The 25,210-nt window shown below is 49.3% G+C and overlaps 2 protein-coding genes across 2 annotated transcripts; one reads left to right on the top strand and one right to left on the bottom strand.

Annotated features, from left to right (window-relative positions):
* The first annotated feature begins 19,440 nt into the window (after positions 1-19,440).
* LOC128309552 (G protein-activated inward rectifier potassium channel 3-like) lies at positions 19,441-21,152 on the top strand. Its single transcript, XM_053045974.1, has 5 exons — positions 19,441-19,628; positions 19,685-19,806; positions 19,962-20,117; positions 20,175-20,945; positions 21,019-21,152. Exons 1-5 carry the CDS (start codon positions 19,441-19,443, stop codon positions 21,150-21,152), a joined length of 1,371 nt encoding a protein of 456 aa, XP_052901934.1.
* Positions 21,153-21,982: 830 nt separating this feature from the next.
* On the bottom strand, positions 21,983-24,210 carry LOC128297421 (PR domain zinc finger protein 1-like). The gene is made up of 2 exons (XM_053033055.1): positions 23,892-24,210; positions 21,983-23,474 (listed from the first exon to the last, which is right to left on the bottom strand). Exons 1-2 carry the CDS (start codon positions 24,189-24,191, stop codon positions 22,230-22,232), a joined length of 1,545 nt encoding a protein of 514 aa, XP_052889015.1. The 5' UTR covers positions 24,192-24,210; the 3' UTR covers positions 21,983-22,229.
* Between the last annotated feature and the right edge of the window lie 1,000 nt (positions 24,211-25,210).

The raw sequence follows: 25,210 nt of genomic DNA, 5'->3' as shown, positions 1-25,210 counted from the left end.
GCGTAAACCACCGCAAAATCGCTTCGATAGCTACCAGTTTAGTACCAGGAGAGCATCCACAGAAGAAGTAGCACCTAGCACAGCAATTTGGCGCGAAAACCACCGCAAAATCGCTTCGAAAGCTACCAGTTTAGTACCAGGACAGCATCCACGGAAGAGGTAGCACCTAGCACAGCAATTTGGCGCAAAAACCACCGCAAAATCGCTTCGATAGCTACCAGTTTAGTACCAGGAGAGCATCCACGGAAGAGGTAGCACCTAGTGCAGCAAATTGGCGCGAAAACCACCGCAAAATCGCTTCGATAGCTACCAGTTTAGTACCAGGAGAGCATCCACGGAAGAGGTAGCGCCTAGTTCAGCAAATTGGCGCGAAAACCACCGCAAAATCGCTTCGATAGCTACCAGTTTAGTACCAGGAGAGCATCCACAGAAGAGGTAGCACCTAGCACAGCAAATTGGCGCGAAAACCACCGCAAAATCGCTTCGATAGCTACCAGTTTAGTACCAGGAGAGCATCCACAGAAGAAGTAGCACCTAGCACAGCAATTTGGCGCGAAAACCACTGCAAAATCGCTTCGATAGCTACCAGTTTAGTACCAGGAGAGCATCCACAGAAGAGGTAGCACCTAGCACAGCAAATTGGCGCGAAAACCACCGCAAAATCGCTTCGATAGCTACCAGTTTAGTACCAGGAGAGCATCCACGGAAGAGGTAGCACCTAGTACAGCAAATTGGCGCGAAAATCACCGCAAAATCGCTTCGAAAGCTACCAGTTTAGTACCAGGACAGCATCCACGGAAGAGGTAGCACCTAGTACAGCAAATTGGCGCGAAAACCACCGCAAAATCGCTTCGATAGCTACCAGTTTAGTACCAGGAGAGCATCCACAGAAGAGGTAGCACCTAGCACAGCAATTTGGCGCGAAAACCACCGCAAAATCACATCGAAAGCTACCAGTTTAGTACCAGGAGAGCATCCACAGAAGAGGTAGCACCTAGTACAGCAATTTGGCGCGAAAACCACCGCAAATTCACATCGAAAGCTACCAGTTTAGTACCAGGACAGCATCCACGGAAGAGGTAGCACCTAGTACAGCAATTTGGCGCGAAAACCACCGCAAAATCGCTTCGAAAGCTACCAGTTTAGTACCAGGAGAGCATCCACGGAAGAGGTAGCACCTAGTACAGCAATTTGGCGCGAAAACCACCGCAAAATCGCTTCGATAGCTACCAGTTTAGTACCAGGACAGCATCCACGGAAGAGGTAGCACCTAGCACAGCAATTTGGCGCAAAAACCACCGCAAAATCGCTTCGATAGCTACCAGTTTAGTACCAGGAGAGCATCCACGGAAGAGGTAGCACCTAGTACAGCAATTTGGCGCGAAAACCACCGCAAAATCGCTTCGAAAGCTACCAGTTTAGTACCAGGACAGCATCCACGGAAGAGGTAGCACCTAGTACAGCAAATTGGCGCGAAAACCACCGCAAAATCGCTTCGATAGCTACCAGTTTAGTAACAGGAGAGCATCCACGGAAGAGGTAGCGCCTAGCAAAGCAAATTGGCGCGAAAACCACCGCAAAATCGCTTCGATAGCTACCAGTTTAGTACCAGGAGAGCATCCACAGAAGAGGTAGCACCTAGTACAGCAATTTGGCGCGAAAACCACCGCAAAATCGCTTCGATAGCTACCAGTTTAGTACCAGGACAGCATCCACGGAAGAGGTAGCACCTAGCACAGCAAATTGGCGCGAAAACCACCGCAAAATCGCTTCGAAAGCTACCAGTTTAGTACCAGGACAGCATCCACGGAAGAGGTAGCACCTAGCACAGCAAATTGGCGCGAAAACCACCGCAAAATCACATCTAAAGCTACCAGTTTAGTACCAGGAGAGCATCCACAGAAGAGGTAGCACCTAGCACAGCAAATTGGCGCGAAAACCACCGCAAAATCGCTTCGATAGCTACCAGTTTAGTACCAGGAGAGCATCCACAGAAGAGGTAGCACCTAGTACAGCAATTTGGCGCGAAAACCACCGCAAAATTGCTTCGAAAGCTACCAGTTTAGTAACAGGAGAGCATCCACAGAAGAGGTAGCACCTAGTACAGCAATTTGGCGCGAAAACCACCGCAAAATTGCTTCGAAAGCTACCAGTTTAGTAACAGGAGAGCATCCACAGAAGAGGTAGCACCTAGTACAGCAAATTGGCGCGAAAACCACCGCAAAATTGCTTCGAAAGCTACCAGTTTAGTACCAGGAGAGCATCCACAGAAGAGGAAGCACCTAGCACAGCAAATTGGCGCGAAAACCACCGCAAAATCAAATCGAAAGCAACCAGTTTAGTACCAGGAGAGCATCCACAGAAGAGGTAGCACCTAGCACAGCAAATTGGCGCGAAAACCACCGCAAAATCGCTTCGATAGCTACCAGTTTAGTACCAGGAGAGCATCCACAGAAGAGGTAGCACCTAGTACAGCAATTTGGCGCGAAAACCACCGCAAAATCGCTTCGAAAGCTACCAGTTTAGTACCAGGACAGCATCCACGGAAGAGGTAGCACCTAGTACAGCAATTTGGCGCGAAAACCACCGCAAAATCGCTTCGAAAGCTACCAGTTTAGTACCAGGAGAGCATCCACGGAAGAGGTAGCACCTAGTACAGCAAATTGGCGCGAAAACCACCGCAAAATCGCTTCGATAGCTACCAGTTTAGTAACAGGAGAGCATCCACGGAAGAGGTAGCACCTAGCACAGCAAATTGGCGCGAAAACCACCGCAAAATCGCTTCGAAAGCTACCAGTTTAGTACCAGGAGAGCATCCACAGAAGAGGTAGCACCTAGTACAGCAATTTGGCGCGAAAACCACCGCAAATTCACATCGAAAGCTACCAGTTTAGTACCAGGACAGCATCCACGGAAGAGGTAGCACCTAGCACAGCAAATTGGCGCGAAAACCACCGCAAAATCGCTTCGAAAGCTACCAGTTTAGTACCAGGAGAGCATCCACAGAAGAGGTAGCACCTAGTACAGCAAATTGGCGCGAAAACCACCGCAAAATTGCTTCGAAAGCTACCAGTTTAGTAACAGGAGAGCATCCACAGAAGAGGTAGCACCTAGCACAGCAAATTGGCGCGAAAACCACCGCAAAATCAAATCGAAAGCAACCAGTTTAGTACCAGGACAGCATCCACGGAAGAGGTAGCACCTAGTACAGCAAATTGGCGCGAAAACCACCGCAAAATCGCTTCGATAGCTACCAGTTTAGTACCAGGAGAGCATCCACGGAAGAGGTAGCTCCTAGTACAGCAATTTGGCGCGAAAACCACCGCAAAGTCACATCTAAAGCTACCAGTTTTAGTACCAGGAGAGCATCCACAGAAGAGGTAGCACCTAGCACAGCAAATTGGCGCGAAAACCACCGCCAAATCGCTTGGAAAGCTACCAGTTTAGTACCAGGAGAGCATCCACGGAAGAGGTAGCACCTAGTACAGCAATTTGGCGCGAAAACTACCGCAAAATCGCTTCGAAAGCTACCAGTTTAGTACCAGGAGAGCATCCACGGAAGAGGTAGCACCTAGTACAGCAAATTGGCGCGAAAACCACCGCAAAATTGCTTCGAAAGCTACCAGTTTAGTAACAGGAGAGCATCCACAGAAGAGGTAGCACCTAGCACAGCAAATTGGCGCGAAAACCACCGCAAAATCAAATCGAAAGCAACCAGTTTAGTACCAGGAGAGCATTCCACAGAAGAGGTAGCACCTAGCACAGCAAATTGGCGCGAAAACCACCGCAAAATCGCTTCGATAGCTACCAGTTTAGTACCAGGAGAGCATCCACAGAAGAGGTAGCACCTAGTACAGCAATTTGGCGCGAAAACCACCGCAAATTCACATCGAAAGCTACCAGTTTAGTACCAGGACAGCATCCACGGAAGAGGTAGCACCTAGTACAGCAATTTGGCGCGAAAACCACCGCAAAAATCGCTTCGAAAGCTACCAGTTTAGTACCAGGAGAGCATCCACGGAAGAGGTAGCACCTAGTACAGCAATTTGGCGCGAAAACCACCGCAAAATCGCTTCGATAGCTACCAGTTTAGTACCAGGACAGCATCCACGAAAGAGGTAGCACCTAGTACAGCAATTTGGCGCGAAAACCACCGCAAAATCGCTTCGAAAGCTACCAGTTTAGTACCAGGAGAGCATCCACAGAAGAGGTAGCACCTAGCACAGCAAATTGGCGCGAAAACCACCGCAAAATCGCTTCGAAAGCTACAGTTTAGTACCAGGAGAGCATCCACAGAAGAGGTAGCACCTAGTACAGCAATTTGGCGCGAAAACCACCGCAAAATCGCTTCGATAGCTACCAGTTTAGTACCAGGAGAGCATCCACAGAAGAGGTCAGCACCTAGCACAGCAATTTGGCGCGAAAACCACCGCAAAATCGCTTCGATAGCTACCAGTTTAGTACCAGGACAGCATCCACGGAAGAGGTAGCACCTAGTACAGCAATTTGGCGCGAAAACCACCGCAAAATCACATCTAAAGCTACCAGTTTAGTACCAGGAGAGCATCCACAGAAGAGGTAGCACCTAGCACAGCAAATTGGCGCGAAAACCACCGCAAAATCGCTTCGAAAGCTACCAGTTTAGTACCAGGAGAGCATCCACAGAAGAGGTAGCACCTAGTACAGCAATTTGGCGCGAAAACCACCGCAAAATCGCTTCGATAGCTACCAGTTTAGTACCAGGAGAGCATCCACAGAAGAGGTAGCACCTAGCACAGCAATTTGGCGCGAAAACCACCGCAAAATCGCTTCGATAGCTACCAGTTTAGTACCAGGAAGAGCATCCACGGAAGAGGTAGCACCTAGTACAGCAAATTGGCGCGAAAACCACCGCAAAATCGCTTCGATAGCTACCAGTTTAGTACCAGGAGAGCATCCACGGAAGAGGTAGCTCCTAGTACAGCAATTTGGCGCGAAAACCACCGCAAAGTCACATCTAAAGCTACCAGTTTAGTACCAGGAGAGCATCCACAGAAGAGGTAGCACCTAGCACAGCAAATTGGCGCGAAAACCACCGCAAAATCGCTTCGAAAGCTACCAGTTTAGTACCAGGAGAGCATCCACGGAAGAGGTAGCACCTAGTACAGCAAATTGGCGCGAAAACCACCGCAAAATCGCTTCGAAAGCTACCAGTTTAGTACCAGGAGAGCATCCCACGGAAGAGGTAGCACCTAGCACAGCAAATTGGCGCGAAAAACCACCGCAAATTCACATCGAAAGCTACCAGTTTAGTACCAGGAGAGCATCCACAGAAGAGGTAGCACCTAGTACAGCAAATTGGCGCGAAAACCACCGCAAAATCGCTTCGAAAGCTACCAGTTTAGTACCAGGAGAGCATCCATCAGAAGAAGTAGCACCTAGCACAGCAATTTGGCGCGAAAACCACCGCAAAATCGCTTCGATAGCTACCAGTTTAGTACCAGGAGAGCATCCACGGAAGAGGTAGCTCCTAGTACAGCAAATTGGCGCGAAAACCACCGCAAAATCGCTTCGAAAGCTACCAGTTTAGTACCAGGAGAGCATCCACGGAAGAGGTAGCACCTAGTACAGCAAATTGGCGCGAAAACCACCGCAAAATCGCTTCGATAGCTACCAGTTTAGTAACAGGAGAGCATCCACGGAAGAGGTAGCACCTAGTACAGCAAATTGGGCGCGAAAACCACCGCAAAATCACATCGAAAGCTACCAGTTTAGTACCAGGAGAGCATCCACAGAAGAGGTAGCACCTAGCACAGCAAATTGGCGCGAAAACCACCGCAAAATCGCTTCGATAGCTACCAGTTTAGTACCAGGAGAGCATCCACAGAAGAGGTAGCACCTAGTACAAGCAATTTGGCGCGAAAACCACCGCAAATTCACATCGAAAGCTACCAGTTTAGTACCAGGACAGCATCCACGGAAGAGGTAGCACCTAGTACAGCAATTTGGCGCGAAAACCCACCGCACAATCGCTTCGATAGCTACCAGTTAGTACCAGGAGAGCATCCACAGAAGAAGTAGCACCTAGCACAGCAATTTGGCGCGAAAACCACCGCAAAATCGCTTCGATAGCTACCAGTTTAGTACCAGGACAGCATCCACGGAAGAGGTAGCACCTAGTACAGCAATTTGGCGCGAAAACCACCGCAAAAATCACATCTAAAGCTACCAGTTTAGTACCAGGAGAGCATCCACAGAAGAGGTAGCACCTAGCACAGCAAATTGGCGCGAAAACCACCGCAAAATCGCTTCGATAGCTACCAGGTTTAGTACCAGGAGAGCATCCACGGAAGAGGTAGCTCCTAGTACAGCAATTTGGCGCGAAAACCACCGCAAAGTCACATCTAAAGCTACCAGTTTAGTACCAGGACAGCATCCACGGAAGAGGTAGCACCTAGCACAGCAAATTGGCGCGAAAACCACCGCAAAATCGCTTCGAAAGCTACCAGTTTAGTACCAGGAGAGCATCCACAGAAGAGGTAGCACCTAGTACAAGCAATTTGGCGCGAAAACCACCGCAAAATCGCTTCGAAAGCTACCAGTTTAGTAACAGGAGAGCATCCACGGAAGAGGTAGCACCTAGCACAGCAAATTGGCGCGAAAACCACCGCAAAATCGCTTCGATAGCTACCAGTTTAGTACCAGGACAGCATCCACGGAAGAGGTAGCACCTAGCACAGCAAATTGGCGCGAAAACCACCGCAAAATCGCTTCGATAGCTACCAGTTTAGTACCAGGACAGCATCCACGGAAGAGGTAGCACCTAGTACAGCAAATTGGCGCGGAAAACCACCGCAAAATCGCCTCGAAAGCTACCAGTTTAGTACCAGGAGAGCATCCACAGAAGAGGTAGCACCTAGTACAAGCAATTTGGCGCGAAAACCACCGCAAATCACATCGAAAGCTACCAGTTTAGTACCAGGAGAGCATCCACAGAAGAGGTAGCACCTAGCACAGCAAATTGGCGCGAAAACCACCGCAAAATCGCTTCGATAGCTACCAAGTTTAGTACCAGGAGAGCATCCACGGAAGAGGTAGCACCTAGTACAGCAATTTGGCGCGAAAACCACCGCAAAATCAAATCGAAAGCTACCAGTTTAGTACCAGGAGAGCATCCACAGAAGAGGTAGCACCTAGTACTAGCAATTTGGCGCGAAAACCACCGCAAAATCGCTTCGATAGCTACCAGTTTAGTACCAGGAGAGCATCCACGGAAGAGGTAGCACCTAGTACAGCAAATTGGCGCGAAAACCACCGCAAAATCGCTTCGAAAGCTACCAGTTTAGTAACAGGAGAGCATCCACGGAAGAGGTAGCACCTAGCACAGCAAATTGGCGCGAAAACCACCGCAAAAATCGCTTCGAAAGCTACCAGTTTAGTACCAGGAGAGCATCCACAGAAGACGGTAGCACCTAGTACAGCAATTTGGCGCGAAAACCACCGCAAATTCACATCGAAAGCTACCAGTTTAGTACCAGGACAGCATCCACGGAAGAGGTAGCACCTAGCACAGCAAATTGGCGCGAAAACACACCGCAAAATCGCTTCGAAAGCTACCAGTTTAGTACCAGGAGAGCATCCACAGAAGAGGTAGCACCTAGTACAGCAATTTGGCGCGAAAACCACCGCAAAATCGCTTCGATAGCTACCAGTTTAGTACCAGGAGAGCATCCACAGAAGAGGTAGCACCTAGTACAGCAATTTGGCGCGAAAACCACCGCAAAATCACATCGAAAGCTACCAGTTTAGTACCAGGAGAGCATCCACAGAAGAGGTAGCACCTAGCACAGCAATTTGGCGCGAAAACCACCGCAAAATCGCTTCGATAGCTACCAGTTTAGTACCAGGAGAGCATCCACAGAAGAGGTAGCACCTAGTACAGCAATTTGGCGCGAAAACCACCGCAAAATCGCTTCGATAGCTACCAGTTTAGTACCAGGACAGCATCCACGGAAGAGGTAGCACCTAGCACAGCAAATTGGCGCGAAAACCACCGCAAAATCGCTTCGATAGCTACCAGTTTAGTACCAGGAGAGCATCCACGGAAGAGGTAGCACCTAGTACAGCAAATTGGCGCGAAAACCACCGCAAAATCGCTTCGATAGCTACCAGTTTAGTACCAGGAGAGCATCCACAGAAGAGGTAGCACCTAGCACAGCAAATTGGCGCGAAAACCACCGCAAAATCGCTTCGAAAGCTACCAGTTTAGTACCAGGAGAGCATCCACAGAAGAGGTAGCACCTAGTACAGCAATTTGGCGCGAAAACCACCGCAAAATCGCTTCGATAGCTACCAGTTTAGTACCAGGAGAGCATCCACAGAAGAGGTAGCACCTAGCACAGCAAATTGGCGCGAAAACCACCGCAAAATCGCTTCGATAGCTACCAGTTTAGTACCAGGAGAGCATCCACAGAAGAGGTAGCACCTAGTACAGCAATTTGGCGCGAAAACCACCGCAAATTCACATCGAAAGCTACCAGTTTAGTACCAGGACAGCATCCACGGAAGAGGTAGCACCTAGTACAGCAATTTGGCGCGAAAACCACCGCAAAATCGCTTCGATAGCTACCAGTTTAGTACCAGGACAGCATCCACGGAAGAGGTAGCACCTAGCACAGCAATTTGGCGCAAAAACCACCGCAAAATCGCTTCGATAGCTACCAGTTTAGTACCAGGAGAGCATCCACGGAAGAGGTAGCACCTAGTACAGCAAATTGGCGCGAAAACCACCGCAAAATTGCTTCGAAAGCTACCAGTTTAGTAACAGGAGAGCATCCACAGAAGAGGTAGCACCTAGTACAGCAATTTGGCGCGAAAACCACCGCAAATTCACATCTAAAGCTACCAGTTTAGTACCAGGACAGCATCCACGGAAGAGGTAGCACCTAGTACAGCAATTTGGCGCGAAAACCACCGCAAAATCGCTTCGATAGCTACCAGTTTAGTACCAGGACAGCATCCACGGAAGAGGTAGCACCTAGCACAGCAAATTGGCGCGAAAACCACCGCAAAATCGCTTCGATAGCTACCAGTTTAGTACCAGGAGAGCATCCACAGAAGAGGTAGCACCTAGTACAGCAATTTGGCGCGAAAACCACCGCAAAATTGCTTCGAAAGCTACCAGTTTAGTAACAGGAGAGCATCCACAGAAGAGGTAGCACCTAGTACAGCAATTTGGCGCGAAAACCACCGCAAATTCACATCTAAAGCTACCAGTTTAGTACCAGGACAGCATCCACGGAAGAGGTAGCACCTAGTACAGCAAATTGGCGCGAAAACCACCGCAAAATCGCTTCGATAGCTACCAGTTTAGTAACAGGAGAGCATCCACGGAAGAGGTAGCACCTAGCACAGCAAATTGGCGCGAAAACCACCGCAAAATCGCTTCGATAGCTACCAGTTTAGTACCAGGAGAGCATCCACAGAAGAGGTAGCACCTAGTACAGCAATTTGGCGCGAAAACCACCGCAAATTCACATCGAAAGCTACCAGTTTAGTACCAGGACAGCATCCACGGAAGAGGTAGCACCTAGCACAGCAAATTGGCGCGAAAACCACCGCAAAATCGCTTCGAAAGCTACCAGTTTAGTACCAGGAGAGCATCCACAGAAGAGGTAGCACCTAGTACAGCAATTTGGCGCGAAAACCACCGCAAAATTGCTTCGAAAGCTACCAGTTTAGTAACAGGAGAGCATCCACAGAAGAGGTAGCACCTAGTACAGCAAATTGGCGCGAAAACCACCGCAAAATTGCTTCGAAAGCTACCAGTTTAGTAACAGGAGAGCATCCACAGAAGAGGTAGCACCTAGCACAGCAAATTGGCGCGAAAACCACCGCAAAATCAAATCGAAAGCAACCAGTTTAGTACCAGGAGAGCATCCACAGAAGAGGTAGCACCTAGCACAGCAAATTGGCGCGAAAACCACCGCAAAATCGCTTCGAAAGCTACCAGTTTAGTACCAGGAGAGCATCCACGGAAGAGGTAGCACCTAGTACAGCAAATTGGCGCGAAAACCACCGCAAAATCGCTTCGATAGCTACCAGTTTAGTAACAGGAGAGCATCCACGGAAGAGGTAGCACCTAGCACAGCAAATTGGCGCGAAAACCACCGCAAAATCGCTTCGATAGCTACCAGTTTAGTACCAGGAGAGCATCCACAGAAGAGGTAGCACCTAGTACAGCAATTTGGCGCGAAAACCACCGCAAATTCACATCTAAAGCTACCAGTTTAGTACCAGGACAGCATCCACGGAAGAGGTAGCACCTAGCACAGCAAATTGGCGCGAAAACCACCGCAAAATCGCTTCGAAAGCTACCAGTTTAGTACCAGGAGAGCATCCACAGAAGAGGTAGCACCTAGTACAGCAATTTGGCGCGAAAACCACCGCAAAATCGCTTCGATAGCTACCAGTTTAGTACCAGGAGAGCTTCCACAGAAGAGGTAGCACCTAGCACAGCAAATTGGCGCGAAAACCACCGCAAAATCGCTTCGAAAGCTACCAGTTTAGTACCAGGAGAGCATCCACAGAAGAGGTAGCACCTAGTACAGCAATTTGGCGCGAAAACTACCGCAAAATCGCTTCGAAAGCTACCAGTTTAGTACCAGGAGAGCATCCACGGAAGAGGTAGCACCTAGTACAGCAAATTGGCGCGAAAACCACCGCAAAATTGCTTCGAAAGCTACCAGTTTAGTAACAGGAGAGCATCCACAGAAGAGGTAGCACCTAGCACAGCAAATTGGCGCGAAAACCACCGCAAAATCAAATCGAAAGCAACCAGTTTAGTACCAGGAGAGCATCCACAGAAGAGGTAGCACCTAGCACAGCAAATTGGCGCGAAAACCACCGCAAAATCGCTTCGAAAGCTACCAGTTTAGTACCAGGAGAGCATCCACAGAAGAGGTAGCACCTAGTACAGCAATTTGGCGCGAAAACTACCGCAAAATCGCTTCGAAAGCTACCAGTTTAGTACCAGGAGAGCATCCACGGAAGAGGTAGCACCTAGTACAGCAAATTGGCGCGAAAACCACCGCAAAATTGCTTCGAAAGCTACCAGTTTAGTAACAGGAGAGCATCCACAGAAGAGGTAGCACCTAGCACAGCAAATTGGCGCGAAAACCACCGCAAAACCACTTCGAAAGCAACCAGTTTAGTACCAGGAGAGCATCCACAGAAGAGGTAGCACCTAGCACAGCAAATTGGCGCGAAAACCACCGCAAAATCGCTTCGATAGCTACCAGTTTAGTACCAGGAGAGCATCCACAGAAGAGGTAGCACCTAGTACAGCAATTTGGCGCGAAAACCACCGCAAATTCACATCGAAAGCTACCAGTTTAGTACCAGGACAGCATCCACGGAAGAGGTAGCACCTAGCACAGCAATTTGGCGCGAAAACCACCGCAAAATCGCTTCGAAAGCTACCAGTTTAGTACCAGGAGAGCATCCACAGAAGAAGTAGCACCTAGCACAGCAATTTGGCGCGAAAACCACCGCAAAATCGCTTCGATAGCTACCAGTTTAGTACCAGGACAGCATCCACGGAAGAGGTAGCACCTAGTACAGCAATTTGGCGCGAAAACCACCGCAAAATCGCTTCGAAAGCTACCAGTTTAGTACCAGGACAGCATCCACGGAAGAGGTAGCACCTAGCACAGCAAATTGGCGCGAAAACCACCGCAAAATCGCTTCGAAAGCTACCAGTTTAGTACCAGGAGAGCATCCACGGAAGAGGTAGCACCTAGTACAGCAAATTGGCGCGAAAACCACCGCAAAATCGCTTCAAAAGCTACCAGTTTAGTACCAGGACAGCATCCACGGAAGAGGTAGCACCTAGTACAGCAATTTGGCGCGAAAACCACCGCAAAATCGCTTCGATAGCTACCAGTTTAGTACCAGGAGAGCATCCACAGAAGAAGTAGCACCTAGCACAGCAATTTGGCGCGAAAACCACCGCAAAATCGCTTCGATAGCTACCAGTTTAGTACCAGGAGAGCATCCACAGAAGAGGTAGCACCTAGCACAGCAAATTGGCGCGAAAACCACCGCAAAATCGCTTCGAAAGCTACCAGTTTAGTACCAGGAGAGCATCCACAGAAGAGGTAGCACCTAGTACAGCAATTTGGCGCGAAAACTACCGCAAAATCGCTTCGAAAGCTACCAGTTTAGTACCAGGAGAGCATCCACGGAAGAGGTAGCACCTAGTACAGCAAATTGGCGCGAAAACCACCGCAAAATCGCTTCAAAAGCTACCAGTTTAGTACCAGGACAGCATCCACGGAAGAGGTAGCACCTAGTACAGCAATTTGGCGCGAAAACCACCGCAAAATCGCTTCGATAGCTACCAGTTTAGTACCAGGACAGCATCCACGGAAGAGGTAGCACCTAGCACAGCAAATTGGCGCGAAAACCACCGCAAAATCGCTTCGATAGCTACCAGTTTAGTACCAGGAGAGCATCCACGGAAGAGGTAGCACCTAGTACAGCAAATTGGCGCGAAAACCACCGTAAAATCGCTTCGATAGCTACCAGTTTAGTACCAGGAGAGCATCCACGGAAGAGGTAGCACCTAGTACAGCAATTTGGCGCGAAAATCACCGAAAAATCGCTTCGAAAGCTACCAGTTTAGTACCAGGAGAGCATCCACAGAAGAGGTAGCACCTAGTACAGCAATTTGGCGCGAAAACCACCGCAAAATCACATCGAAAGCTACCAGTTTAGTACCAGGAGAGCATCCACAGAAGAGGTAGCACCTAGCACAGCAAATTGGCGCGAAAACCACCGCAAAATCGCTTCGAAAGCTACCAGTTTAGTACCAGGAGAGCATCCACAGAAGAGGTAGCACCTAGCACAGCAATTTGGCGCGAAAACCACCGCAAAATCACATCTAAAGCTACCAGTTTAGTACCAGGAGAGCATCCACAGAAGAGGTAGCACCTAGCACAGCAAATTGGCGCGAAAACCACCGCAAAATCGCTTCGAAAGCTACCAGTTTAGTACCAGGAGAGCATCCACGGAAGAGGTAGCACCTAGTACAGCAAATTGGCGCGAAAACCACCGCAAAATCGCTTCGAAAGCTACCAGTTTAGTAACAGGAGAGCATCCACGGAAGAGGTAGCACCTAGCACAGCAAATTGGCGCGAAAACCACCGCAAAATCGCTTCGAAAGCTACCAGTTTAGTACCAGGAGAGCATCCACAGAAGAAGTAGCACCTAGCACAGCAATTTGGCGCGAAAACCACCGCAAAATCGCTTCGATAGCTACCAGTTTAGTACCAGGAGAGCTTCCACAGAAGAGGTAGCACCTAGCACAGCAAATTGGCGCGAAAACCACCGCAAAATCGCTTCGAAAGCTACCAGTTTAGTACCAGGAGAGCATCCACAGAAGAGGTAGCACCTAGTACAGCAATTTGGCGCGAAAACTACCGCAAAATCGCTTCGAAAGCTACCAGTTTAGTACCAGGAGAGCATCCACGGAAGAGGTAGCACCTAGTACAGCAAATTGGCGCGAAAACCACCGCAAAATTGCTTCGAAAGCTACCAGTTTAGTAACAGGAGAGCATCCACAGAAGAGGTAGCACCTAGCACAGCAAATTGGCGCGAAAACCACCGCAAAATCAAATCGAAAGCAACCAGTTTAGTACCAGGAGAGCATCCACAGAAGAGGTAGCACCTAGCACAGCAAATTGGCGCGAAAACCACCGCAAAATCGCTTCGAAAGCTACCAGTTTAGTACCAGGAGAGCATCCACAGAAGAGGTAGCACCTAGTACAGCAATTTGGCGCGAAAACTACCGCAAAATCGCTTCGAAAGCTACCAGTTTAGTACCAGGAGAGCATCCACGGAAGAGGTAGCACCTAGTACAGCAAATTGGCGCGAAAACCACCGCAAAATTGCTTCGAAAGCTACCAGTTTAGTAACAGGAGAGCATCCACAGAAGAGGTAGCACCTAGCACAGCAAATTGGCGCGAAAACCACCGCAAAACCACTTCGAAAGCAACCAGTTTAGTACCAGGAGAGCATCCACAGAAGAGGTAGCACCTAGCACAGCAAATTGGCGCGAAAACCACCGCAAAATCGCTTCGATAGCTACCAGTTTAGTACCAGGAGAGCATCCACAGAAGAGGTAGCACCTAGTACAGCAATTTGGCGCGAAAACCACCGCAAATTCACATCGAAAGCTACCAGTTTAGTACCAGGACAGCATCCACGGAAGAGGTAGCACCTAGCACAGCAATTTGGCGCGAAAACCACCGCAAAATCGCTTCGAAAGCTACCAGTTTAGTACCAGGAGAGCATCCACAGAAGAAGTAGCACCTAGCACAGCAATTTGGCGCGAAAACCACCGCAAAATCGCTTCGATAGCTACCAGTTTAGTACCAGGACAGCATCCACGGAAGAGGTAGCACCTAGTACAGCAATTTGGCGCGAAAACCACCGCAAAATCGCTTCGAAAGCTACCAGTTTAGTACCAGGACAGCATCCACGGAAGAGGTAGCACCTAGCACAGCAAATTGGCGCGAAAACCACCGCAAAATCGCTTCGAAAGCTACCAGTTTAGTACCAGGAGAGCATCCACGGAAGAGGTAGCACCTAGTACAGCAAATTGGCGCGAAAACCACCGCAAAATCGCTTCAAAAGCTACCAGTTTAGTACCAGGACAGCATCCACGGAAGAGGTAGCACCTAGTACAGCAATTTGGCGCGAAAACCACCGCAAAATCGCTTCGATAGCTACCAGTTTAGTACCAGGAGAGCATCCACAGAAGAAGTAGCACCTAGCACAGCAATTTGGCGCGAAAACCACCGCAAAATCGCTTCGATAGCTACCAGTTTAGTACCAGGAGAGCATCCACAGAAGAGGTAGCACCTAGCACAGCAAATTGGCGCGAAAACCACCGCAAAATCGCTTCGAAAGCTACCAGTTTAGTACCAGGAGAGCATCCACAGAAGAGGTAGCACCTAGTACAGCAATTTGGCGCGAAAACTACCGCAAAATCGCTTCGAAAGCTACCAGTTTAGTACCAGGAGAGCATCCACGGAAGAGGTAGCACCTAGTACAGCAAATTGGCGCGAAAACCACCGCAAAATCGCTTCAAAAGCTACCAGTTTAGTACCAGGACAGCATCCACGGAAGAGGTAGCACCTAGTACAGCAATTTGGCGCGAAAACCACCGCAAAATCGCTTCGATAGCTACCAGTTTAGTACCAGGACAGCATCCACGGAAGAGGTAGCACCTAGCACAGCAAATTGGCGCGAAAACCACCGCAAAATCGCTTCGATAGCTACCAGTTTAGTACCAGGAGAGCATCCACGGAAGAGGTAGCACCTAGTACAGCAAATTGGCGCGAAAACCACCGTAAAATCGCTTCGATAGCTACCAGTTTAGTACCAGGAGAGCATCCACGGAAGAGGTAGCACCTAGTACAGCAATTTGGCGCGAAAATCACCGAAAAATCGCTTCGAAAGCTACCAGTTTAGTACCAGGAGAGCATCCACAGAAGAGGTAGCACCTAGTACAGCAATTTGGCGCGAAAACCACCGCAAAATCACATCGAAAGCTACCAGTTTAGTACCAGGAGAGCATCCACAGAAGAGGTAGCACCTAGCACAGCAAATTGGCGCGAAAACCACCGCAAAATCGCTTCGAAAGCTACCAGTTTAGTACCAGGAGAGCATCCACAGAAGAGGTAGCACCTAGCACAGCAATTTGGCGCGAAAACCACCGCAAAATCACATCTAAAGCTACCAGTTTAGTACCAGGAGAGCATCCACAGAAGAGGTAGCACCTAGCACAGCAAATTGGCGCGAAAACCACCGCAAAATCGCTTCGAAAGCTACCAGTTTAGTACCAGGAGAGCATCCACGGAAGAGGTAGCACCTAGTACAGCAAATTGGCGCGAAAACCACCGCAAAATCGCTTCGAAAGCTACCAGTTTAGTAACAGGAGAGCATCCACGGAAGAGGTAGCACCTAGCACAGCAAATTGGCGCGAAAACCACCGCAAAATCGCTTCGAAAGCTACCAGTTTAGTACCAGGAGAGCATCCACAGAAGAGGTAGCACCTAGCACAGTAAATTGGCGCGAAAACCACCGCAAAATCGCTTCGAAAGCTACCAGTTTAGTACCAGGACAGCATCCACGGAAGAGGTAGCACCTAGCACAGCAATTTGGCGCGAAAACCACCGCAAAATCGCTTCGATAGCTACCAGTTTAGTACCAGGACAGCATCCACGGAAGAGGTAGCACCTAGTACAGCAATTTGGCGCGAAAACCATCGCAAAATCGCTTCGATAGCTACCAGTTTAGTACCAGGAGAGCATCCACAGAAGAGGTAGCACCTAGCACAGCAAATTGGCGCGAAAACCACCGCAAAATCGCTTCGATAGCTACCAGTTTAGTACCAGGAGAGCATCCACGGAAGAGGTAGCACCTAGTACAGCAAATTGGCGCGAAAACCACCGCAAAATCGCTTCGAAAGCTACCAGTTTAGTACCAGGAGAGCATCCACGGAAGAGGTAGCACCTAGCACAGCAAATTGGCGCGAAAACCACCGCAAAATCGCTTCGAAAGCTACCAGTTTAGTACCAGGACAGCATCCACGGAAGAGGTAGCACCTAGTACAGCAATTTGGCGCGAAAACCACCGCAAAATCGCTTCGATAGCTACCAGTTTAGTACCAGGAGAGCATCCACAGAAGAAGTAGCACCTAGCACAGCAATTTGGCGCGAAAACCACCGCAAAATCGCTTCGATAGCTACCAGTTTAGTACCAGGAGAGCATCCACGGAAGAGGTAGCACCTAGTACAGCAAATTGGCGCGAAAACCACCGCACAATCGCTTCGAAAGCTACCAGTTTAGTAACAGGAGAGCATCCGCGGAAGAGGTAGCACCTAGTACAGCAATTTGGCGCGAAAACCACCGCAAAATCGCTTCGATAGCTACCAGTTTAGTACCAGGAGAGCATCCACAGAAGAGGTAGCACCTAGCACAGCAATTTGGCGCGAAAACCACCGCAAAATCGCTTCGATAGCTACCAGTTTAGTACCAGGACAGCATCCACGGAAGAGGTAGCACCTAGTACAGCAATTTGGCGCGAAAACCACCGCAAAATCACATCTAAAGCTACCAGTTTAGTACCAGGAGAGCATCCACAGAAGAGGTAGCACCTAGCACAGCAAATTGGCGCGAAAACCACCGCAAAATCGCTTCGATAGCTACCAGTTTAGTACCAGGAGAGCATCCACAGAAGAAGTAGCACCTAGCACAGCAATTTGGCGCGAAAACCACCGCAAAATCGCTTCGATAGCTACCAGTTTAGTACCAGGAGAGCATCCACAGAAGAGGTAGCACCTAGCACAGCAAATTGGCGCGAAAACCACCGCAAAATCGCTTCGAAAGCTACCAGTTTAGTACCAGGAGAGCATCCACGGAAGAGGTAGCACCTAGTACAGCAAATTGGCGCGAAAACCACCGCAAAATCGCTTCGAAAGCTACCAGTTTAGTAACAGGAGAGCATCCACGGAAGAGGTAGCACCTAGCACAGCAAATTGGCGCGAAAACCACCGCAAAATCGCTTCGAAAGCTACCAGTTTAGTACCAGGAGAGCATCCACAGAAGAGGTAGCACCTAGTACAGCAATTTGGCGCGAAAACCACCGCAAAATCGCTTCGATAGCTACCAGTTTAGTACCAGGAGAGCATCCACAGAAGAGGTAGCACCTAGCACAGCAAATTGGCGCGAAAACCACCGCAAAATCGCTTCGAAAGCTACCAGTTTAGTACCAGGAGAGCATCCACAGAAGAGGTAGCACCTAGTACAGCAATTTGGCGCGAAAACCACCGCAAAATCGCTTCGAAAGCTACCAGTTTAGTACCAGGAGAGCATCCACGGAAGAGGTAGCACCTAGTACAGCAAATTGGCGCGAAAACCACCGCAAAATCGCTTCGAAAGCTACCAGTTTAGTAACAGGAGAGCATCCACGGAAGAGGTAGCACCTAGCACATCAAATTGGCGCGAAAACCACCGCAAAATCGCTTCGAAAGCTACCAGTTTAGTACCAGGACAGCATCCACGGAAGAGGTAGCACCTAGCACAGCAAATTGGCGCGAAAACCACCGCAAAATCGCTTCGATAGCTACCAGTTTAGTACCAGGAGAGCATCCACAGAAGAAGTAGCACCTAGCACAGCAATTTGGCGCGAAAACCACCGCAAAATCGCTTCGATAGCTACCAGTTTAGTACCAGGAGAGCATCCACAGAAGAAGTAGCACCTAGCACAGCAATTTGGCGCGAAAACCACCGCAAAATCGCTTCGATAGCTACCAGTTTAGTACCAGGAGAGCATCCACAGAAGAGGTAGCACCTAGCACAGCAAATTGGCGCGAAAACCACCGCAAAATCGCTTCGAAAGCTACCAGTTTAGTACCAGGAGAGCATCCACGGAAGAGGTAGCACCTAGTACAGCAAATTGGCGCGAAAACCACCGCAAAATCGCTTCGAAAGCTACCAGTTTAGTACCAGGAGAGCATCCACAGAAGAGGTAGCACCTAGTACAGCAATTTGGCGCGAAAACCACCGCAAAATCGCTTCGAAAGCTACCAGTTTAGTAACAGGAGAGCATCCACGGAAGAGGTAGCACCTAGCACATCAAATTGGCGCGAAAACCACCGCAAAATCGCTTCGAAAGCAACCAGTTTAGTACCAGGACAGCATCCACGGAAGAAGTAGCACCTAGCACAGCAATTTGGCGCGAAAACCACCGCAAAATCGCTTCGATAGCTACCAGTTTAGTACCAGGAGAGCATCCACGGAAGAGGTAGCTCCTAGTACAGCAATTTTGCTCGAAAATTGCCGAAAGGTATGCAATGGAAATATTTTATGAAATATTTCATGTATTGTTTCATGAAATGTTTCATGAATATCGAAAATATATTCCTTTTTCATGTTCTTTTTTTAGTTTAGATCAACGATTTCGCGGTGATCTCCAGCCGTATGGATTTTAGAACAATTAGAATTTGTGCTATAAATTAAAACTCTTCTGTAAAATTTCAAAAAATCGCACGATTGCCACAAATTTGTTGGGGCTCCCAACAAGGCGAGGCCCTAGGCGACCGCCTACTCCACCTACCGTCTGATCCGCTGCTGAGTCAAAACGATACAAAACTTCTGCTCGTCGGTAAACAAATCCTGAGTTCGTTTTACCAACGCATGGGCCAACGCTAGTTGCGTTCGTGGCTGTACGCTTATCGTTATCAACTGCCTTGAGAAGATGAAGCTTTACCAAACAACGCAAATCCACTGCACGTGGTCCGGCGTGTTGCTCTGACGGCAGTGAGAATCTTGGCTGGATTATGAAGCGGAAAGTTAGTCTTTACCGAGTGGCGATAGAAGACACCCAGAGCCATGCGCGATCTTGCGAAACTACGCTTGCCGGATGAGGTCGAGTCGGGAGTGTTGCTCACGATGGACGAAGTCGGTCGTGTTGACAGGCCGATGGCAAACAACTGTAGCCCTTCGATCATTACACCGGGTTCGAGTAGTTCTCTGCGATCACCATTTCGTTTCGATTCGATGCGATCATCTGGAAGAAGGTGAGATTGATTGTGCAAAGTCATGTTTAGTTCACTGAGTGTACTTTCTTCCCTAGGCTCGGGCCACCGTTTTATCGACCAGGTTTCAAGAAACCTCGCAAGCGGGCAGTTTTTAAGAATGGTTACTGTAATGTGAGCGCGACGAAGGTTCCACATCAGCGACTTCGCTTTCTGCAAGGTATGTTTCACAGTGCAATACATATTTCATTGCTGATAGAGCCTCTTGCCTGCTGAGTGAAGTACTAGATGTGTGCGCTTAAAAGTATGCAATGTTTACATATCTACATATTTTATTTATTTGAATGTGAATTAACGCAACGTCAAATGATACAGATATCTTCACCACCCTGGTTGATGTACAATGGCGTTGGACATTGCTAGTCTTTGCACTCGGATTCGTAGGATCGTGGGTCACATTTGCCGGACTGTACTGGTTAATCTCATACACGCACGGCGACTTTGAGGAGAATCATTTGCCACCGTTTCAAGGTAAGCCGTGTCCTGAACTGATCGTTCCTGGCTCATACTCAAACAACCATTTCACAGCGGACAGCGGCTGGACACCGTGCATTTCCAACATCTACTCGTTCACGTCTTGCTTTCTGTTTTCGCTCGAAACGCAACACACGATCGGGTACGGATCGCGTGCAATGGAAGAAGAATGTCCGGAAGCGGTGTTCGTGATGACGCTTCAATCAGTGCACGGTGTCATGGTGCAAGCCTTCCTCGCCGGAATTGTGTTCGCAAAGATGACACGCTCGAAGCGTCGCGCCCAGACGCTACTGTTCTCCAAAAACGCCGTCATTTCCCTGAGAGACGGTGAGCTATGTCTGATGTTTCGGATCGGTGATATGCGCAAGAGCCACATCATCGGTGCAAACATTCGGGCGCAGCTGATTCGAACGAAGGTGTCGAATGAGCGGGAAGTGTTGCCACAGTACCGTACCGAGCTGGAGCTAACTTCGGACGATTGCTCGTCGGACGTGTTTTTCCTTTGGCCTCAGATCGTGGTGCACCGGATCGACGAAAGGTCACCGTTGTACGACTACTCGGCGGAGGATGTTTTGCTTGAGCGCTTCGAAATTGTGGTGGTACTGGAGGGTACGGTTGAGTCAACCGGCCAAACGACCCAGGCAAGGACGAGTTACGTCAATACGGAAATCCTCTGGGGACAACGGTTCGAGCCGGTGCTGGTGTACAACTCCGACATAGAGAGCTATGAAATAGATTTTTCCAAGTTCAATGAGACGGTGGTGCAAGACACGCCACGTTGTTCGGCCAAAGAGCTGAAGGAGTGCGGAAAACTTCCACTCAGAGGTAAGTTCTGGCCAGGTGGGGGGACGCATGCAATGAGCGATACGAACTCCAGGAGGCAATTTGTGTTTTGCAGGGCGTTCCTGTGATCCTCTGGTGGGGCCGACGTTGAGGTTGTCCCAGGTGGAGTTGCAAAGTGAACGAAACAAACCTCATTTTCTATTTCCCGTGTTCGACCGTCGACGGTCCCGTTCATCTACCGAGCTGTAAAAAGTCATCATCGGAATGCCACGATCGAGCGCCGGTGCCTGCGGGTTGAATCGATCACCACGTGATTAAATATCATTTGTATGATTGTATGAAACAATAAACGGTTAGCCACGAGTGTAATTCCGTCGGTAGCCGCGCGTAGTCCTTTGCAATCTCGATGGGCACCTGCACAACGGGAAATGTTCCAACCGGAGAAGACGAAGGCGAACTGTATTCGTTTGTTTAGAAAACCAACTGCTGGCAGGTCAAAGAGTGCATAATTAAGCGGAAGAGGCCGGAAGATCCTTGAAACACCGAGCACGAAGACGTCCAGGACCTGCCATTAGCAGCCCCCGAAACAGAACACACGGCATGTCATTTCCCCGGTGCAAAACCAAATCGTGACATTGTTGGGCGGGTAGCGGCAGGCCAGGAAAAACAAACGAAACAAAACAGAAGAAACAACAATGCGAACGGGCGCGCCCGCTGATGCTTAATGATCGCTTGCAAATGAAATCGCACACAGAACGCAGCGAGCCAGATTCGCTATAGCCATTCCTCCGAATCGAATCTGTGTAATCATCTGCACCATCAATTATAGATAACTACATAAATACAATTTATCCACACAGCCAACAAACGCAGAGGGACGCGCGTGTAGACGGCGCAACGCAGACGGCGAGTTCCGACAGAATCCGACAGAAAGATTGCTGCGGGGGATGTGAAGATGGAAATTTGCGTTTCTAGAACCAATTGGGAAATTGAGTGATAATGCGTGTCGGTTAAAGAGTGCCCGCCCCAAGGCCTTTCGGGTGTGTACGGGAATGCATGGGAGAAGATAAACAATCGTGTTCGGTTCGCGTTCGTTTCAATGTTCGTGGCAATAAATAATAATGAAAACATTTACGTATAGTTCTGCCGCCTCCTGTCCGAGCTATCCTGTTATCGTGCTAACTTGCTTAGTACGTTTACTCCCGTGTACATCATCATTAGCACGTTTTTCGGCGCTTAGTGTGCTAACTTAAAACATCTTTATACAGCGCAACTAGATCAACTAGCGTTATTGCCTAACATGTCTAAGACCTATGACGACGCACGTCAGCAATTCCCTATCACTTTCACCGGGCCTAGCAACAATCCAGAATCGGGTTCCTGCTGAAGATGCTGCTCCAATGCCTGTTGCAACTGTTGCTGCTGCTGCTGCTGCTGCTGCTGATGCTGTGTCTCCTGTTTCACCTTGAGGGGTTTCGGCCGCTTCGTGAGATTCTTCTGATGCAGATGCGTCTGGTAGTGCTTTTCGAGGTGTGCCTTCTGGCGGAAGCTTTTGCCACAGAGATAGCAGGAGAAGGGTTTTTCGCCCGTGTGCACACGCACGTGCACATTGACCGAGTATTTGTCCTTGAACGCCTTCGAGCAGATCGAGCAGTAGTGTAACGAACGACCCCGCTTCTGGCCACCGTTTCCGCCGGCCGTTGTAGAGTCGCTGCTCGAACTGCTACTGCTGGAGCTACTGCTGGAGCTACTGCTAGAGCTCGTACCATTGTTGCTGTTGATTTGATTCGATGGCAGTGGATTTAGTTCTGCGAGTGGACAGCTACTGCTGTTGTTGTTCGTATCCAGCTTGCCCGCGATCGTGATCGAGCCGGTGGTTGGAGTTGTGAGCGCCGTGGCTGACTCCGGAAGCGTCCCAAGCATGGCCTGATGGTGATGAGTTGTGGAGGAACTATCGGTTACGGAGAAACCGTCGTACAGATACGACGACGGCTCGTTGTAGAGACTGTGGCCCGACGATTGGAGCGTTATATCGCTACCCGGTCCAATCGAACTTCGATCGCCAAAGCTCGCAAGCTGTATCTCGTTCAGCAATCCTTCCACTGTGTTGTGCAGGCTGATGGCAGTGGCGGGCTGGACGAGATGATCACCGATCGGCGGTGCTGAGGAGGAACCCATCAACGAAACGGCACTCGGTTGTTGCTGATGGTGCGGTTGTACTGAAGGTTTGGCGGTGTAATAATCCGCCAGATCGTAGTTGGCATTATCGAAGTTGAAGCAATCCACCGCCGACTCGTACGCCGCGTTCGGTTCGTTGATGTCGGGTGCGAGGGGCACGGGCGAGTCGAGGGCGTTCGAATCGGACCAAACGATCCCGTGTTCGGGCGACTCGTGCAGTACGGTAAGCGTGTAGATCTGTCCATCCGGACCCGGTGCATCTTGAGGTGGATCGCCGGGTGTCGTCGGCGTGGGGCAAGCGGGTTGGCTGTCATACGGTGGCCAATAATGGCTCATCCCACCGACGGACGTGTGTAGCCGTTGGTTCATATCCGAACGCGATGGTCCCCAGATCTACAAACGAAAAGCAGGCAATTAGAGATCGAGCGCGTAACAATTCTTCAATGGCAGAAGTAGTTAGTAGCACCGTACGGTAGATAAATTAATATTACCCAGCCCAGCTTCTCACACACGCACAGACTAACTCCACTCTGCTTGGCACCTTAAACAACCCGTCATAGTGCTGGAAGTGTCGATAAATCATGGCTGGTTTATGTTCTGCCCGGGAACAGGGGCTCCTTCGGTGGCAATGCATCGGTGGCAGTGGTGTCGGCCCACGCAAAGCTACCATGTCGGACAGCGGTTAGTGTGTCTGGCACGCAACAAGTTAAGGAACACTAGACACCCAGCGCGACCCATAGGTGTGAAGTCTATGGTAGGATCTAATTTTTACGATCTTGTACGATCGAGCGTGTATGGGAGGATGCCTACCTGATCGAATCCTTGCAGGGGTTGCTTGTTTTGCGTGGTTTGGGTGGGATACAGGAGCACTCCCGGACGTGGACAGCTTCCCGGTCCACCGAGCCCGTTCAGTGGCTCCCCGGGCAGCTCGTTGTGCGGGAGACTCTTCGTATCGAGCCGCAGTCGCTCTTCCAACGTAGGATGGTGATGATGGTGGTGATGGTTACTGTGAACGGTAGCCTCCAGTGGGTCGATCAGTTCCTGCTTGATGGCAGTTTCATCGCTGCCCATCAGACCGAGTGTGGACCTCATTTTGGGATCCGTTAGCATTCTGGTATGCCAAGAGCCGCAGCTGAATGACGGAATGGAAGAAACAAGAGACAAATGGGCGAAGATTAGTGTACGGCTAGGCAAAGATGTTTGTAAACCCACGAGAGGATACCGATGCGTTGTTGGAAAAACGAAGAGGGAGAAACAAAGAGAAAGAGCAAGAGAGAGACGTTTAACGGCACTCGACCACATCGAAACGACGATGTCCACCCGTCCGTCGACGTCCGTCGTCGTTAGTTGGCGTAATAAATGTTTTATACGATGATAATTTACACATCATTTGTTAGATGTCATCTAGCCGTCCTCTTGATGGTGTTTACGATTGTTTATTAGTATTTTACGTTTTTTTTATTAATATTGTAAACGCTAACTTTCTTCGGTGCCAGGTCCGACATGCGCGCTGTCGTCGGGATGGCCATTTGTGTCTCCGCCTGAGGAGCAATTATTGATCGTAAAACAATGATTACTTTCATTTGAAGCGAACCGACCGTTCCACTGTCAACTTCTGCGATGGCAAAGGTCTCGAGTAGTCCCCGCGTCCCGCAGGGTTTAGACGCATGTAGGCAACGCGAAAGAAGGCACGAATAATTACGGTAGCATAAGGTAGCGGTTTGCTTGTGAAATGTCTTCTCTAACGTGACATTCAAATGCGGGAATTAACGTGCCCGGATTGGGTCGGGTCGTTTGCGTGGTGTATGTTTAAATGTTTAAAGTTGACATCTTGATGTTCATTGATGGGATTCCATTCACGGGAAGCATCAGAATCATATACCCGTAAGGGTTCAATTCAACACAAACGTACTTCAAGGTAGAGAAAGCAACGGATTGTATTTGGTCATGGAAGAACTCTTCAGTCTGAGTGCCAACCACTCATCGAAAGTCTTTTCATTGTTGATGGGACAAATTCAATACAATCACTGACGTTGTTGTGGTCGAATTTCCGTAGCTCTAATTAAATTATATTAAATTAATCCGAACTTCCACATGCTGCTCTAATTACGAGCTTAAAGCATTCCAGT

This window comes from Anopheles moucheti, chromosome 2, assembly GCF_943734755.1.
Source record: "Anopheles moucheti chromosome 2, idAnoMoucSN_F20_07, whole genome shotgun sequence".
NCBI lineage: Eukaryota > Metazoa > Arthropoda > Insecta > Diptera > Culicidae > Anopheles > Anopheles moucheti.
The sequence above is the reverse complement of the archived record's forward strand: the minus strand, read 5'-3'. Positions and strand labels throughout refer to the sequence as shown.